Raw genomic sequence first — 18,800 nt, forward strand, 5'->3', positions numbered from 1 at the left:
GTTACTTTGATTGGACTGTGACCCAGATATTGAGTTCATATCCAGCCATGTCAGATGCGTAGCTAAATACAAGTATTAAATACAATCTGGAATCAAAATCTAGTGTCAGAAATCATGAATATCATAACTTGTCTGGTTCCTGAAAATCTTTCACGGAATAAATCTACTTTCAATACTCAAACTGATAGTATATGACTCCAAACCTTCTAATGCAGTTAACTCTGAAGTGCGCACTAAAATGACCTCGAAAGCTGTTTTAGATGGCACGTAAATGATGGTTTTGCATGCCTTGTCTTCAACTTGTGATTGAAAATTTGAAAATTTCTAGTTTGCATACCAGTTCCATCATGATTTGTGCAAGATAATTTGGAAATAATCATTGTACCTAAGTTGTGCGAGTTTTAAATATACAGTGCAATGACAATCATACGCATATACGTTTTCATGTGAAGACTAATCACATATCATTAATATATTTACTCCAACAACATATGTTACTATATTCTGAAGATAACACACCCCAAATTGCAAAGAGCAGATTGGACCATGTTCTTACTGGAATTATTTAAACACAGCTTTAACTAGGATGTGTTGTAATGAACACCTGCATCATCATTTAGTTGCAATCCAGCAAAAAACATTTGTGAAAACACTCAATTAGCATGAATGAATTAGTATGAATTGTAAAGAGTACAAAATATACAAAGAGAACATCACTGACTGCGTTTACAGGAACACACTTGATACATTTATTGAGGTGTTTGCCTCTTACATGCAGCACCCCAGATATTTCTTGCGCAATGGATTCAAACTTACCTATATTTAAATTGTACCTGTGTCTAAGATAGCCAATTCCTTTGTTGGACAGCATCATAACCAGTAAAGGGTAAGAAGACAAAGGTGGAACCAAGTGATACTGCAACTTGCTTCATGATAACAAAGCGGGCATCAGAAAACAACCATCTGCTGTCAGATTCAACATAAGAGGATCAAGCAAATCTTGGGTCAAATCTCCAAGGAGACCACTGTGATACAGGAATTTTTCCTGGGGAGTGTGATTAGAGATTCTGTCAACTACACTGCATACAAAATTGTCATTGCCAGGGATGTGTATTTATGCTCTGAAAAACAAGGTTCTATGCACAAATAAAAAGTTCTCATCCATCAGTGAGCATCAGAAATGCTATATCCACTTGCTAGGTTTAAACAGGACTTATTATACCCAAACAACCCAAACTGATTATCAAATACCTCACACTGAAGATGGAAATCAATCCTTCATATGCAAGTAAATTGCTTCATACTGTTAAATAGAAGAAGAAGAAGAAAGCCCTTAACTCCAAGTGGAGTCATTGGGGACGCTGTCATTTTACGGCATTTTTTTAAGTAGGCTTTCTTATTTTTAACCAGGCCGTTTCTAGCTCGATGCTCAACTCAGCACAGGTGGAAAGCATGCAAGGGAGCCGGCTGGATTCGAACTCCGGAGCCTTTGTTCTGAAGTCTGGTTCTGATGCCACGACAACACCAGCCAACACTTACTGTTAAATAGAGGTGCAAAAAGACCTTTGCATTGTTGTACTAGTTGAGCCTGTGTTATGAAATACATTGCACAGCAGACTTTAACCATCACGTTCATGCTTACAACAGAAAACAAAATGCAGTCAACTATATGATACAGTATAATTTACATATTGAGTAAGTGACATTCAAATTCCCTAGAAGGCATTAATAGAAGTAATCAATCACCATATATATAAGTTAACACGACCACACAAAATCTTACAACAAGTCCACCCTAATGAATATGTGTGCAAACCAACATCTAATCCCAAAATTTGTTTCCCAATTGACTGTGCAATGTATCCAAATGGATACTATTACCAAGTTATGCCCTGCCCAGGGAACCATCACAATGTAACCATTTGGTCATATATAATTTTTGGCCAGTAAAGATGAGGGTATAAAATTTGATAATATTAAACCTCAATCCCTTTCTTTTGCAATATTCTACATAAATCTTCACGTTATTTCATAAATTTGTTTATCTGAATGTGACCTTCCTTCAAGCAACTACACAGTGCAATAATTTAAGAGAATAAAGCAAAATTAATAAAAAATGTTGCTAAGTTCCAAATGACTGATGTTTGTATGTCTTAGCTTCAGGATTTATCAGAAAATTTAATAGTCAATCTACGAAAACTATCAGAATTCACATTGTGAACAATTATCTTTATAATGCAGCAAAATGTATTTCTATTTCAAAGTGTATATAATTTGACGGATAAAGTTGCTGAGGGAACTTCAGTCTGTATTCACATTTCTAAAATCAGGCAAGTTTTTCAGCAAGTGTATATTGAAGTGAGTTATAGGTATTATTATACTACAAAAATTAGGTTCAAAATATTTTAAATCCCCAGCCTCCATATAATTCCTTAGCTGCTAATTTTCTACCTGTTGCAGCTGAAAAATCAGTAGGAAATTGTGGAAAATTGCATGGTGCAGAGATCATCCACTCATCGTCACATCACAAGTCAAACAGTTTCTGCTTGGGGCCTGTTTGGCCCTCATCCTCTTATTCCCCCCCCCCCCCCACCCTCCATCTTTACCATGTACAGAAATCATTGCACCTATCTACTCAACTTATCAAGTTAAATTATTATTTTGACTGCCAGATAGAAACAAGTATTTAACAAATATAGAATAGTTTTTAAAAAGAAACTGATTGGAGTATCCTTTATTTTGTTAACTTTGTGAAGTTAGGTGACAAAGTAAAAACAAATCTGGAACAAGTGATCAAAATAATGTCAAATTATTTCACAGTACAAAATAGTGGCCAAAATGTTTAGAAGTCTCTATGTGATGTTGTTTAAAGTTCATCATTTGGATGAATTTTGTTTTGTTGCTTTCTGATTAGAAAGAGGAAAATGTATGAACAAGGACAATAATTCAACAAAAAATATTTTAAAAGCATGTTTAATTTTTGCCCAAGTTTCTGAATGCTAAATACTGATCCCTTAATCTATGCAATTTTAAAAGCAATTTTCCTTCCATGCAGAATTTCTTAAGGTACAAATCATTGCAAATTATTTGTTGAGATGTTTTATTGGGTGAAAAGATATTCAATGCAATGTAGTGGGCCTGTTCATGTAATATTAAGATATATCTCCTTTACTGGCAATGATAAAGTACAGGATATTGCTATTAGTCAAATCCATATGTGAGCTACCATAGGATATATGCAGCAAGCAATTTAATTGAGCAATAATAAATGAGGAGTGTAGTTACAGTGGAATTTAGCACTCAGAGAATTTGGGCAGAAAGGAAACCCAATGTAGTAATATATATTAATACAATTATTAGCATTTTTGCTTAGTCAAGGCAATGACTTCCAGTTTGGATAATACACCTGAAAAAACATTAGCTTTATCCTAAGATTAAATGAACAAAAAATCTGCTACAAGTTATATTTTAATCCTTTCAAAACGCAAAAACATAAAATATAAAAAGAATCCTGTTGGAATATTCCAAGAACAAAACAGCACAAATCAGTGGGCTTACTTTCAAAGAGAACAGAACTGAGAAATGCAAGCTCCAAACTAGGAGAAAATCTACAAGACCTATAAAATAAAAATGGAATGTTTTCTACCACTGAAAAACAAAAGCCTTCTTTCCATAAAGTTATCTGCAAAAATGTTTAAAGCATTGTATTCATGTGAATCATTGTATTTCTTCCTAATATAGAACTCAGTAAAATATCTGGTGCTGCTGATGCAGCTTCCTCTACATCGGTGAGACCCAACGTAAATTGTGGGACCGCTTTGTTGAGGACCTTTGCTCCATCCACCAAAAGCAGAAATTTCCAGTTGCCAAACATTTTAATCCCTATCCCCATCCCCATTCCCATTCCAACATGTTGGTCCATGGCCTCCTCTCTTGCCACAAAGAGGCCACTTCTGAGGGTGGAGGAACACCTCGTATTCCATCTACGTAGCCTCCAACCTGATGGTATGAACATCGAATTCTCTTTTGGGTTTTTCCCCTCCCCCTTCCCTCTTCTTTCATTCCCCACTCTGGCTTCTTACCTCTTTTCCGCACCTGCCCATCACCCTCCCCTTGGAGGCCCTCCTTCCTTACTTTCCCCTATGGTCCACTCTCCTCTCCTATCAGATTCCTCCTTCTCCAGCCCTTTACCTTTACCATCCATCTGACTTCTCTGATCACTAGTCCTCCTCCTCATCCTCACCCCAACATTTTTTTCTAGCATCTTCCCTCTTCCTTTTCAGTCCTGAAGAAATATCTTGGCCAGAAACGTCAGTTGTTTATTCATTTCCATAGAATGATGCTGCCTGACCTGCTGAGTTCCTCCAGCATTTTGTGTGTATTGCTCTGGACTTCCAGCATCTGCAGAATCTCCTGCATTTATGATTAACTGCAAAACATTTAACATTAACAGATACAAAATAAAGACCTAATTTTATCTTTAAACTGTTTTCTTTTATACTAAATTAATACAGGACGAAGTAATGAACTCTTCAGACCTATTTCTCAGTGTAATCTGCTCTTATCATTGTATACATTTGCTTTCCCCTGCCAGTGCACATTAATGCATAAGTAAATATTAATTTTGTCTCTCACATATTTTTGCTCATCATTCTAGCTTTTCCTACAGGTTACAAAATGCTGAAGCTGTATAGGTAATGATGAGTAAAATAGCACTCTTAAACAAACTACAAATACAATTGAAATTAAAATAAATAGCTCATATCCCATTTACGTTACCACATCCATCGATAATGGCCTGGAAACATATGCAGAATAATGCTACAGCTTTCTGAGGCTAATCATAACTGTTTTTTTTTTGCTCAGTGGCAAATATACCCTCACTCATCCAAGCCTAATACAAGTGTTCATTAAACACCAAAAACACTTGGGTTGACTTCACTCCCATGCATTGTTGCCAGAAGTTTATTCTGCCACAGCTTCCTGTAATGTTTAGTCCACATTTTCCTCCTCACACTCAGTTACTTTTCATCATATTTTTTCTGTCTTTTTGGCCACATAAATATCATGTGACAATGGCCCAGTCAGTCAGGTTACTGCACATCTCTTCACATTAAGGTTCAACTCATTTGCCTGGGATGCAATTAAACCATTTGTATAAATGTTTAGGGTTAACTGCAGAAACCGTGTAGGTCCATGAGTATGCATGGACTGATGCTCATCTAGCAGGCAATAGGAATTCAGTTGCTGAGGAAACAACATGTTCCTGATTATGGCTGCTTGAGTGCTGCAATCACACTTGTACCTTCCTACCAGACACAGACAAGGGTTAGGACTTCTGCACAGATGTCTACTTTTTATTCTTATGCTACAGGATCTACCAAAGTGCAAAATGGATTCAAAAGCTTTGACATTAATTTTTTGGAACTAAGCATCATTATCAAAGGTTCATAATGCTTGAGCTGGAAATGGTTAGGAACCATCTTAAACTGTAACAGTTCTTGACACTAAGTTATTCTTATAACGATGTTTTGTGGGGAGTTTCAAGATTTTAAACTAGCAACAATGAGTAAACTGTCAGTATAGTTACAATATGAAGGGGGAACTTGTATTTATTGATTTATCAATTATCCTGCAGCCTTTGGCCTTCTAGGACGCAGATGTGACAGATTTGGGGCTTGCTGTTACTGAAATAATGTCAATTTATTGGATTACATTTGGTTGATGCTGTAGCTGTGGTTTTTCATGGATGGAAAGAAGTGAGAGCTCCAAGAGTTTCAGTCAGTGTGATAGGGCAGTGATTGAAATATACTCCCGTAAATGCTGCACTGAAATTCTGTGGATTAGGTAACCACATCTGCAAAACAAAGTATCATCAACATCTCTGGGATGACATGCCCAGAACTGAATATGAAACTCCTCCGCCCCATCAGAAAAAGTAACACTTTTATGTGCATAATAGCAAATAATGATTTTTTTTTAAAGAGAAAACTAGATGATAGGAAACAAATTCACTTCAGATCAGGTTGTGAACTTGTCTTCAGATTTGATGATACATACTATAATTCTGGAAAATGAACACATACCCACTGAATGTTAAAAATGCATGAATTTACAGTGCTGTAAGCATTCCTTTTGCTTCTGCAGTTCTTGTTTCAATATTTCATATAAACGGAAGAAATGGTGTTTTCTATCTGAATGTTAAACATCATCAGCACAGAGCTTCCTGAATGCTATAGCAGCAAAATTACAAGAGCCAGTGAAGACTTTTTGATCCTTATCTCCACCTACAGGAACATTTTAAAAATACAGACAGTATTGTCTAATTTATTTTCATTTTTCTTAACGTTCACATCACTGAAAAATTACTTCTGACTGCATTCATTGTAAGTATCTCACCCTCAAGGCATAACTGATTAAGGGGCAAGTGTATTAAAAAACACTTAATAGTTTAACAAAAAAAAGAAAAGTTACAATACCAAGTTTAGTACTCTCACATTGAAGTAAACTGCCCAGAATTTCTACAGTCCTGACTTTCCACGCAAAGCTGTAATAACACTTTTGATTCTTTCAGGCTGTCCTGCGGATTGCTTTTACACCTGTTTTAAGGAATGAAGGATGTGTGTGAAGCTGTTTAATATGGAATGACACCAACTACCACTTAGTTTTGTGCAAGCAGATGCAAAACTGGAGACCAGATTCTGCTGCAGTTAGTGAACATATATACATAGATATATGCCATCCCAAAACACCTACAGATACCTTCTGACCATCCATACATGGAAAGAAGACATCATCCTGCCCACAAACTTGCACTCACTTCATATGAAGATGCTCTTATCTTAAAGGTGGAAAATTCCATTGCAAATTGAAATTACTTTTAAATTTAAAAAATGATAATACTTCTGTAAAATGTGTATGTTTTTGCAATTCATTAACTTCTAATGAGGCTATTTTACAAAAGGACAGCAAATTTACATTTTGCCCATTTTTAGAAAACAGCAACAAGTAAAGCAAATGGGAATAACTTTCAAATTAAGCTATCAAAATACTACTGAAGCTGTTTTATTGCCAATTAATAACCTATTAGTAGGATATATAAACCCATATTTACATTTAAATTCCAAGTGAGCCTAACAGTGCCCATTGTTAATTAAATGGTATATTCCCAAAAACATTCAATTAAGTACTGCATCCAGCAATTTAATATCCAGTTTGCTCTGCTCCAGCAGATGCTTTGATTCACTGATATTTATCAAGGGACTCAGTATTCAAAATAAACTCAATGCTTTAAAGTGCTGTTTCAGGTGGAGAAAAGGACTTGTCTATCCATGTATTTGAGTTTTAAAATGGGATTTTAATGGTTTTGAAAAATAACTTATACACATAGTATCTCATTGCTTTAGATTTTAATTAGGTTTTAACTATTGAGCGCATGTAAAACATTTAGAAATTTTCTAATTTCACTTTTTGTCATCTTTTATCCTCACTATTTTATTTTTGTACATTTGGAATCAAATTTTTAAAATATAATTGTTTTCATTCTGTGTGCATCATAAGGTTCACAGACTTCCAGATCCCCTAAGAACTTTGAGCAAAACACCCAAAGTGCTGGAGGAACCTGGAAGGTCAAGCAGCACCTATGGAAGGGAATAAATAGTTGATGTTTTGGTCAAAGACTTTTCAACAGGACTGGAAAGGAAGGGGAAAGAAGCCAGAATTAGATGGTGGGAACAGGTGAAGGAATACAAGTACCATAAGTTTGAGAAATCAATGTTCATGCCATCAGGTTGGAGGCTACCCAGATGGAATATAAGGTCACCTCCTTAGTGAGTTGGGTAACATCAGTAAGTTGGGTGTTACCGACGTAGAGGAGGCTGCAAGGGAAGCACCATATAGAGAAGGTGACCCTAGAAAATTCACAGGTGAAGTGCCACCTCACCTGGAAGGACTGGTTGAGGCCCTGAATAGTGATGAGGAAGGAGGTGCAATAGCAGGTGTAGCACGTGCCACTTGCAGTAATAAGTGCCAGGAGGGAGAAGATAATTGGGGAGGAACAAGTGGTCAAGGGAGTTGGTCTAAAGCCTTATCTACCACCACAATAAGGACATATTCAGGTTGGAGAAACAATAACTCATATTCCACCTGGGCAGCCTCCAATCTGATGGCATGAAGTTAGATTTCTCAAAATTCTGATCATTTCTTCACCCTCCCACTTCTCCCTTTTTTCATTCTTGATTCTGGTTCCCTGCTGACCCCTTCTCTTTTCTTCCGTTCACCCGCCCATCACTTCCTCCTGGAATCCCTCTTCCTTCCCTTTTTTCCATGGGCTATTGTCCTCTCTCATCACATTCCTTCTTCTTCAGCCCTTCATCTCATCCACCCGTCATCGCCTAGTTTCTTACTTCGTACAGCCTCCCCCACCCACCTACATTCTCTTCATTTGATCTCACCTATTACCTGCCAGCAATGCTCTATATTTTGGCTTCTTCCCACTTGCTTTCCAGTACTGATTAAGGGTCTTGGCCCAAAATGATGAATGTTTATTCCCCTCCATAGATGCTGCCTGACCTGCTGAGTTCCTCCAGCACTTGTGCGTGTTACTCTGGATTTCCACCATCTGCAGAATCTTTTGTGTTTACGATTTGCTGCAGCACTGAGAACTTCTTTCTTTTGGTTTCGAGTAACTGTAATTTCTGATATAGAACCCTGCAGTATGTTTGTTGTCAAGTTTAAGCATAATGAATAGCCAGTAAACTTCATTCTTTCCTGATCACAAAATATGCTGTTGCATATTTTTCAAATAGGTTATTCATAATTTTTCAGCCTCACATACCTGCTAAAGCTTTGACAAGGTACAGCTTAATTAACAAACAAAACTAAGCCTACAACCTAATTAATTTATAGAAGAGCAATCATGCCAAATTCTGACATCCACTGCAATTAGGGAGAAATTTTTCTTAATTTGAGCACTTTTAGAAAAGCTCTCCAAGTCAAATTCAAAATATTCTTGAGTATCACAGGACCAAACTTCTCCTTTTATCACAATAGTATCATTGGGGAAATAGTAGAATTGATTAGGTGTTGGTTGAAGCTGCATAAATAGGGTGCAGTTATTAATGAGAAAAAATCAAAATGGAGTTTTTGGTAATAAATACCTTCCCCTGGGATTACGTGCTGCGTTATTTGCAGTTCATTATTTTTATGAATGATCAATAGTCGTATTGTTGAATGTGGGAATGATTTAAAAAGTATGTGTGAGTAACCAATAAGGAAGGATTACCAGATTGGAAGCTGATTTGGATAACTCAATTGAATGGGCTCTTAAATGGCAATTATCATTCACTGCAGAATAACAGAGAATTTTGCATGAGACTATGCATTCAAACAGCATCTAGTCAACACCAGAATGCATATTAAAAGTAAAAGAGAAAGTATGTGACTTAGGACTGACTACTGACTCCAGAAAGGTTCACACCAGCAAGGGCAGCTATAAAGAGGCAAATAATGTTTTTTGAAGTATGTTTATGTAAAGGAAGTATAAAATTTAAAGAGTGCTGTATATAAGTTGCAAAAAGGTTTTTACTTAACTTTAGAAAATCATGCCCAGCTTCAGGCCCCATTTCTGGTGAGTGAGTATTCATTGAAAGTAGATGTTAAGGTACTTAAACCTAGATTTTGCAGATACATAGGTAATTTCACAGGTAAAGCTATTAACTTTTGAGAAGCAACAACCCTAGAAATAGGGGAAGGAAGTGAATTTAAAATTACAGAAGGATTATATAAGATATTTGGAAAAGTTGGTGCTGATACCAAATCTCACAAGTTCAATACATGTGAATCTATTTTACACTTTACTCTCAAAAACAATTTATACTTGTTCTGAAATGGCAAGCTCATTCATATCAATTCATGAAGTTTCATGAAAATATGATGCCCTTAATGTTTGCCATTTTTGAGTCCTAAACTTTCAATGTGAAAATACATTAAACAAAAAATATTAAAAAGTCACTGAGAGGAGTTGTCATATATAAATAGTGAGTACTTAATGGAAACATTATTTTGCAAACTGCTAAGTCCCTAATTGCTGTGATATTGAACTGGGATTGTATAATCTATTAAAAAGTGCCCAATACTCTTTGCAAAATAATAATGTATAACCTCACTTCTATTAAGTAGATCATGTATACATCGAATAAAAATAAACTAACATAATTTATCACATTAAATTAAGGAAATAATTATGAAACAGACAGAAAAAGAATATATTACTTCAACTGATCAGTGACAGCATCTAAACTTCTTAGTGAAGTTACTTCCATTATGTTTCCTAAACTATGTTCAAATGCAATAAAAACAGAAAATTTCAATGAGAAACATCAATTGGTGTGTAAATTATGATAAACTACATATTCAATGGAATTTCACATGCAGAGCATGAATGCAATCATCTGTAAGCATAAATATTATTTTTTCCTCATTCCTTTGATATCATTTTTGTTCTTAAACATTTCTACAAAAAGGACAAAAATACTATTTTATAAACCCATACTTCCTTCCTTTTCTCCAAAGCTGAAGCCACACATATAGCACTGTTCTGATATCAAGTCACATACATGCTTATTGCAATTCCTCTTAATTCAAAAGACTTACTGATACAATGGCTTTTTTTAAGCTTCCAGTTTGCTGTTCTATGGTACAGTAATTCAAATTATTTGCTTTGTTGCATAAAACACTTCGACTTACAGCTTTGATTGTGCTACACTGTTTCCTTTCCCATTATGAGATTGAAATTCAATTTTTAACAGAGTGAAATGGGATAACAACCATGTCCATGACTTTTGGCAGCTCTCTCAAAATTAAACCAAGCATTACACATTTGATAACATCTACCACTGATGCCCAACTAGTATCATCAATCCTAGTTCAGTTTTCTAAAGCTTCCCTATAATTGGTTATTCTCAAATCAACCAGACAAATAACAACATGAATGCTGGGAGAACTCAGCAGGTCAAGCTGCATCTGTAGGGGCAAAATATTTAACTCAACATTTCAAGATCCTGCATTAGGACTAAGGGGAACTAGAAAAATTGCCAGTAATTAGCAGTATATAAGGGATTTGTACAAGGTTGGTGCATGATAAGTGGAACCAAATGGCACAGAGATGATAGGCCAATGGGATAGATAAAGGGAGAGCTGACGAAAACTAGATGGAAATTTGAATGTGTGAGGAAGGAGTGAAACGGGAGTGTGGGTTACCTGAAAATATAATGTTCAAATATTGGGTTATAAGCTCCACCCCTCCCCTCTCCTCTCCCTACCCCCCTCCCCTTCTGCTTTCCACAGAAACCAGGAACCTGTGATCCACTTATTCCTTCCCATTTAACCCTCCCTTGTCCCTGGCACTTCCTTTGACCGATAGCAGGTGTCCTGTCATTTTCTCCCTCACTACTATCCAGGGACATAAACAGAAGTTTACCTGCACCTTTTCCAACATGGTCTATTGCATCTGGTATTCATGATGTAGCCTCCTCTACAATGGTGAAACCATGATAGACAAGGCCACTCCTTAGCAGAACACCTGTCCTCTCTCTGCAATGAGTACAGTATTTGGAGCAACCATATGCATTTCAATTTTAACTCTCCTTCCCACTTGTGCACCAACTTGTCTGTCCTCTGCCTTTTCTTTAGTTATAAAGTGATCAAATGTAAACTGGAAGAACATATGAAACTCTAATTGGGTAGCGTACATCCATTTTTAAAAAAAGATTCTAGCTTCTGCAAACACATGATATGCTCTGCATCTGAGGATCTGATTATTGAAAAACTCTCACTTGCAAGTTTTCCCCACTACACTATCCATTCCACAGTCTGGTATTATTATGAAACCTGTAATAACTTCCACACAAGGATACTCCTGCAAGGCAAGCAGGAAGCATGCAAGGTGCTCCTGCAAGAATTACTGGAAGACGTAGTTGATGCACTGGCACTGGAAGACCACAGGCAAGAATGTAAACACTGAGGGAGGAGTTACGATGGCCCATTAGAAAAAGAACTTCTTCTTTCATGCTCTACAGTGTCTCAATCTTCAATGCTGACCTCTCCAAGCCATAGTATCTACTAACGTTAAGGTGTACTAAGACAACTCTCAAAGAAAAACTGCAACTTTCCATAACCTGAGCTCCAGATTCCAAACCATCCTCATAAAATGTTGAAGTCAATGCCACTGACGTATTCATGGTCCTCGCTTCAGTATCAATCCAGGCACAACTGCAGCTGATCAGTGTTGCAGAGTGATCAGCTGCTTATTGGACAACTTAGCAAACATGTTAACATAGTCCTACAAGAGGAACAGCAGATAACGAGAGGTCCAAGATATGGAATCGGAGCACAGGTATCAGAAGCTCTACAAATTGAGACAATAGTGTGGACTCTTCCTCAGACGGGTAATAAAGATCTAATTATGTTCACATTCCAAATCTTTATCTTAGTTATTTTCATACTGAAAGAGAGCAGAGCATTCAACCTTTGCAATACCACAAGTAATTGGCATGTAACTAGAGAATATCATTGATCATATCAGGTCCCTGGATTTGTTTCCCTGCTCCTCAGGGACTGCAACAGCATGGTTTTCATCCTTGGAGTTTAGGGATATTGCCCCTGAAGGTGTTCTTCACAGGCACCTCCTGGTAAGCACATCTGCTCTCACTTTCCCTTGGTGGCTCTTATTGAATCAAATTTCAAGGTCTCAATCGGCTACTCTTAAGTTTTCTCTCTCTCCTCCTTTGCTGCCATTCTTAAAACAGGTTTCAGCAGAGGAATGTGTGTTTGCATACTCTTAAAATCTGGAGCCTCACAGACAAGTGCCAGCATTGTCTCATGATTGCAGGTCCTACCACCCCCCTCCCCACCCGGGGTGCCAAATTACATACAGAATGACATTTGGTAAAAAAGGCTTGTGCTGTACAAAAATAAGAATTGGAGGTTGTGCTCCTTTGGCAATTTTTTAAACTAATGTTCAATATGTCAGGAAGTGTTGATGTTTTAATGTTTTGTATATTGAAGCAAAAATTAAAGAGGGATTTTGTAAACAACAACACATAATACAAGTCTTTCATTAAATGAAATATATTTTGGTATGATCTTAGCAATTTTCCAAAATTGTAAATCATTCAAAATTATATCATATTGTATATAACTCTGGTTAGTCTGTACCTGGAGTAGTGCATTCAATTCTGGTCAGCCCATAAAAGGAAGGCTCTGTAAAGGGTGCAGAAAATGTTTATCAGAATGCTGCCTGACTTAGAGTATACATGTTGTAAGGAGAGGTTGGATACAATAGAGTTGTTTTCTCTGGCTGAGGGAAGACCAGTTATGAGAGGAATAGATAAGAGTAGACAGCCACCATCATTTCCCAGGGATGAAACGTTGAGTACGAGAGGGCGTGCCTTTTAGATAAGAGGGAAAACATTCAAAGGCCATGTGTGGAGCAGGGCTTTTTTGCACATAAAGTGGGGTGCTGACAGGGGTGGTGTGGAAGCAGATACAACAAATGCATTTCAGGGTCTCTTAGATGGGCATGTTAATATGCAGAGAACAGAGAGATACAGACTAAGTGCAAGTAGAAGGGATTAGGTATCAAAACAAGACAAAATCTACAAATGCTGGAAATCCAAGCAACACACGCAAAATGCTAGAGGAACGCAGCATCTATGGAAAAGAGTATAGATGATGTTTCGGGCTGAGACCCTTCATCAGGTACAATTTGCTTAATTAGTTTGGCACATCTAATGCAACACTGGTCAATGTCGTATATAAACTTTTGGGTTGATTTTTGCATGGAAATATAATTATTTCCAATCCAATTAACCCGTAGGCTTTGCAAAAATATATATTTTCATAATATTCATTGCTCCATCATAATGTTGTCAAGCTTTACACTTGTTTTATTATCTTTTTTCGGAGACAACTCAAAAAAAAATCAGTGTCAAACTAAACTTACTCTAATAGTCTTATTCTGTCCCCCACTTAGACCGAACACAAACAATGGCCTTTTATCCTTATAAATCAAAACTCATTAAAATCTGGACCTCAAGCAATCTTCCAACTGCAGCCTCCAAGAAACTTGGATTCATTCTCCATACCAAAGTCTTTTAGAACATAATCCAAAGATTCCATGAGTAGGTATTTCTATTGATTGACATTTGCTTTCCAATATCTAGTCTCTCTCAATGTCTCAAACCTTCCAGTAATTCTCAAAGTCATTAATATTACTATGATTAATGCTAACTTCCTGTTCTACTTAATATCCATATATGTTACTACAAACTCACTTCCATCCTCCCGATCCATCATGATGAAATCAAGACTGATTTAGCCTTGATTAAATAAGAGTGGAGGTTTACAGATGCACCAAATTCATTACGGTCCACAATATCAGCATTAAAGACAGATCTGTCTTCAAAGCTGAAGAAAGACATGAGAACACAATATCAGCATTAAAGACAGATCTGTCTTCAAAGCTGAAGAAAGACATTAGAATTTCTGGAAGGGTGAGAATAAGTAGCACAGGTTGAGCATCTTTGAATCTCTCCACCCCATTCCAAACCAAATAGCTGGACTGGTAGTCCATCTCATAAAAAAAGCCAAACTGGTGATATTTGATAAATGGAAAGATGCAGTTTTCTGATTGTAGATTAAGTACAGTGATTTTACTTATTGGATTATGCTAAAAAAAACTACTTCCTAAATAATGCACAATTCAAACTGGCCTTATTTAAGAACTAATTAAAATTAAAATATGTAGTTGCTCTCATTCACCTGCCAACAGAGTTTAAAGTCAAATTTGAGTACAACTGTCAGCATATTTTTACAAAATTAATTTGTGCAGAAAGATACTGATATCAAGGAGAAAGTGCAAGGGTAGGGCAGCAGGCAGAGGTGTCAGGTGAATGAAAGGAGAGAAGAATGGAGAAAAAAGAAAGTGTAGTGAGAAAAGCAAAAAAGTGATAGTAAAAAGGCACAAAGGTAACAAAAAAAGGAAGATGTGAAAAGCAGATTGAGGGATGAAGAATCAACAAAGGATACAAGAGATTTGAAGGGAGGTCAGGAGGCAGATGGAGAGCAAGGTAGAGAAAAATGATGGGAGTAAGGATATGGCACGTGGCCAAGTAGTTAAGGCATTGGTCTAGTGATCTGAAGGTCGCTATTTCGAGCCTCAGCTAAGGCTGCCTGTTGTGTCCTTGAGCAAGGCACTTAACCACACATTGCTCTGCGACGACACCGGTGCCAAGCTGTATCAGCCCTAGTGCCCTTCCCTTGGACAACATCGGTAGCGTGGAGAGGGGAAGCTTGCAGCATGGGCAACTGCCGGTCTTCCATACAACCTTGCCCAGGCCTGCGCCCTGGAAACCTCCCAAGGCGCAAATCCATGGTCTCATGAGACCAACGGATGCCTATAAGAAGGATATGGAGAGATGGTGAAGAAAGTAGTAGACAGAATGCTTACTTTGAATACAAGAGCAGAGACAAAGGAAAATAAAAATGGAGAATTCATAATTGATTAAAAAGGAGTAAATTATAGCACAACTTGAATATTCACACTCTTTCCTTGATTGCTCCCTATATTGGTCTAATTACAGTCTGGTATTTGATATCTGAACCTCTATTGAACAACTCTGAAACAGCAATCCCTGGTCACGATAAAATATTCAGAAAGGAAAAGTTGAATCCACCATACTCTTACTCCAGCAATGGATCTTGAGAATTGGAAATCACACCCCCACCCCTGTTCACCTTCCGCAGGTGATGTTTCAAGAAAGCTGTATCCATTATTAAGGACTCTCACCATTCAGGACATGCCTTCTTCTCATTACTGCCATCAGAGAGGAGGTACAGGATGTTTTAGGAACAGTTTTTTCCCCTTCACCATCAAATTTCTGAATGAATCATGAACATAGAACAGTACAGCATATTACACGCCCTTCAGCCCACAATGTTGCACCGACCCTCAAACCCTGCCTCCCATATAACCCCCCCACCTTAAATTCCTCCATATACCTGTCTAGTAGTCTCTTAAACTTCACTAGTGTATCTGCCTCCACCACTGACTCAGGCAGTGCATTCCAAGCACCAACCACTCTCTGAGTAAAAAACCTTCCTCTAATATCCCCCCTGAACTTCCACCCCTTACCTTAAAGCCATGTCCTCTTGTATTGAGCAGTGGTGCCCTGGGGAAGAGGTGCTGGCTAGCCACTCTATCTATTCCTCTTATTATCTTGTACACCTCTATCATGTCTCCTCTCATCCTCCTTCTCTCCAAAGAGTAAAGCCCTAGCTCCCTTCATCTCTGATCATAATGCATACTCTCTAAACCAGGCAGCATCCTGGTAAATCTCCTCTGTACCCTTTCCAATGCTTCTACATCCTTCCTATAGTGAAGCGACCAGAACTGGACACAGTACTCCAAGTGTGGCCTAACCAGAGTTTGACAGAGCTGCATCATTACATCACGACTCTTAAACTCTATCCCTCGACTTATGAAAGCTAACACTTCATAAGCTTTCTTAACTACCCTATCTACCGGTGAGGCAACTTTCAGGGATCTGTGGACATGTCCCCCAGATCCCCCTGCTCCTCCACACTTCCAAGTATCCTGCCATTTACTTTGTACTCTGCCTTGGAGTTTGTCCTTTCAAAGTGTACCACCTCACACTTCTCCAGGTTGAACTCCATCTGCCACTTCTCAGCCCACTCCTGCATCCTATCAATGTCTCTCTGCAATCTTCAACAATCCTCTACACTATCTACAACGCTACCAACCTTTGTCTCATCTGCAAACTTGCCAACTCACCCTTCTACCCCCACATTCAGGTCATTAATAAAAATCACAAAAAGTACAGGTCCCAGAACAGATCCTTGTGGGACTAGTCACAACCCTTCAATCTGAATGTACTCCCTCCACCACGACCCTCTGCCTTCTGCAGGCAAGTCAATTCTGAATCCACCTGGCCAAACTTCCCTGGATCCCATGCCTTCTGACTTTCTGAATAAGCCTACTATGTGGAACCTTGTCAAATGCCTTACTAAAATCCAAGTAGATCATATCCACTGCACTACCCTCATCTATATGCCTGGTCACATCCTCAAAGAACTCTATCAGGCTTGTTAGACACGATCTGCCCTTCACAAAGCCATGCTGACTGTCCCTGATCAGACCATGATTCTCTAAATGCCCATAGATCCTATCTCTAAGAATCCTTTCCAACAGTTTTCCCACCACAGACGTAAGGCTCACTGGTCTATAATTACCCGGACTATCCCTACTACCTTTTTTGAACAAAGGGACAACGTTTGCCTCCCTCCAATCCTCCGGTACAATTCCCGTGGACAACGAGGACATAAAGATCATAGCCAGAGACTCAGCAATCTCTTCCCTCGCCTCGTGGAGCAGCCTGGGGAATACTCCCCCAGGCCCCAGGGACTTATCCATTCTAATGTATTTTAACAACTCCAACTCCTCCTCTCCCTTAATATAACATGCTCCAGCACATCAACCTCACTCATATTGACCTCACAGTCATCAAGTTCCCCCTCACTGGTGAACACCGAAGAGAAGTATTCATTGAGGACCTCGCTCACTTCCACAGCCTCCAGGCACATCTTCCCATCTTTATCTCTAATCGGTCCTACCTTCACTCCTGTCATCCTTTTGTTTTTCACATAATTGAAGAATGCCTTGGTGTTTTCCTTTACCCTACTCACCAAGGCCTTCTCCTGCCCCCCTTCTTGCTCTTCTCAGCCCCTCCTTAAGCTCATTTTTTGCTTCCCTATATTTCTCAATAGACCCATCTGATCCTTGCTTCCTAAACCTCATGTATGCTGCCTTCTTCCACCTGACTAGGTTTTCCACCTCACTTGTCACCCATGGTTCCTTCACCCTACTATTCTTCATCTTCCTCACCGGGACAAATTTACCCCTAACATCCTGCAAGAGATCTCTAAACATCGACCACATGTCCATAGTACATTTCCCTGCAAAAACATCATCCTAAATCACACCCACAAGTTCTAGCCTTTTAGCCTTATAATTTGCCTTTCCCCAATTAAAAATTTTCCTGTCCTCTCTGATTCTTACCTTTTCCATGATAAATGCTAAGGGCCAGGGAGTGGTGGTCACTGTCCTTCAGATGCTCCCCCACTGAGAGATCTGTGACCTGACCCAGTTCGTTACCTAGTAATAGATCTAGTATGGCATTCCCCCTAGTCGGCCTGTCCACATACTGTGACAGGAATCCGTCCTGGACACACTTAACAAACTCTGCCCTATCTAAACCCTTGGACCTACTCAGGTGCCAATCAATATTAGGGAAGTTAAAGTCACCCATGATAACAACCCTGTTATTTTTGCACCTTTCCAAAATCTGCCTCCCAATCTGCTCCTCTGTATCTCTGCTGCTACCAGGGGGCCTATAGAATACTCCCAATAGAGTAACTGCTCCCTTTCTGTTCCTGATTTCCACCCATACTGACTCAAAGGTTCCTGCTGCATTATCCACCCTTTCTGTAGCTGTAATAGTATCCCTGACCAGTAATGCCACCCCTCCTCCCCTTCCCCCCTCTCTATCCCTTTTAAAGTACTGAAATCCAGGAATATTGAGAATCCATTCCTGCCCTGGTGCCAGCCAAGTCTCTGTAATGGCCACGACAGCATAAGTCCATGTATGTATCCAAGCTCTCAGTTCACCAACTTTGTTTCCGATGCTTCTTGCATTGAGGTACACACACTTTAGGTTACTACC

The 18,800-nt window shown here is 38.5% G+C and overlaps 1 protein-coding gene across 8 annotated transcripts in view; it reads right to left on the reverse strand.

Annotated features, from left to right (window-relative positions):
• The window catches only part of slc25a21 (solute carrier family 25 member 21), a 455,579-nt gene that overhangs the window by 338,307 nt on the left and 98,472 nt on the right, over positions 1-18,800 (reverse strand). For 2 of the 8 annotated variants that reach the window (XM_063050003.1, XM_063049977.1), the window contains exon 3: positions 13,216-13,260. The exons of the other annotated variants lie outside the window; for them this stretch is intronic. In XM_063050003.1, coding sequence (XP_062906073.1) covers positions 13,216-13,260 — 45 coding nt within the window. The remainder of the gene's footprint in view (positions 1-13,215; positions 13,261-18,800) is intronic. 8 annotated transcript variants of the gene reach the window in all.

Source organism: Mobula hypostoma, chromosome 1 (genome assembly GCF_963921235.1).
Source record: "Mobula hypostoma chromosome 1, sMobHyp1.1, whole genome shotgun sequence".
NCBI classification, from domain to species: domain Eukaryota; kingdom Metazoa; phylum Chordata; class Chondrichthyes; order Myliobatiformes; family Myliobatidae; genus Mobula; species Mobula hypostoma.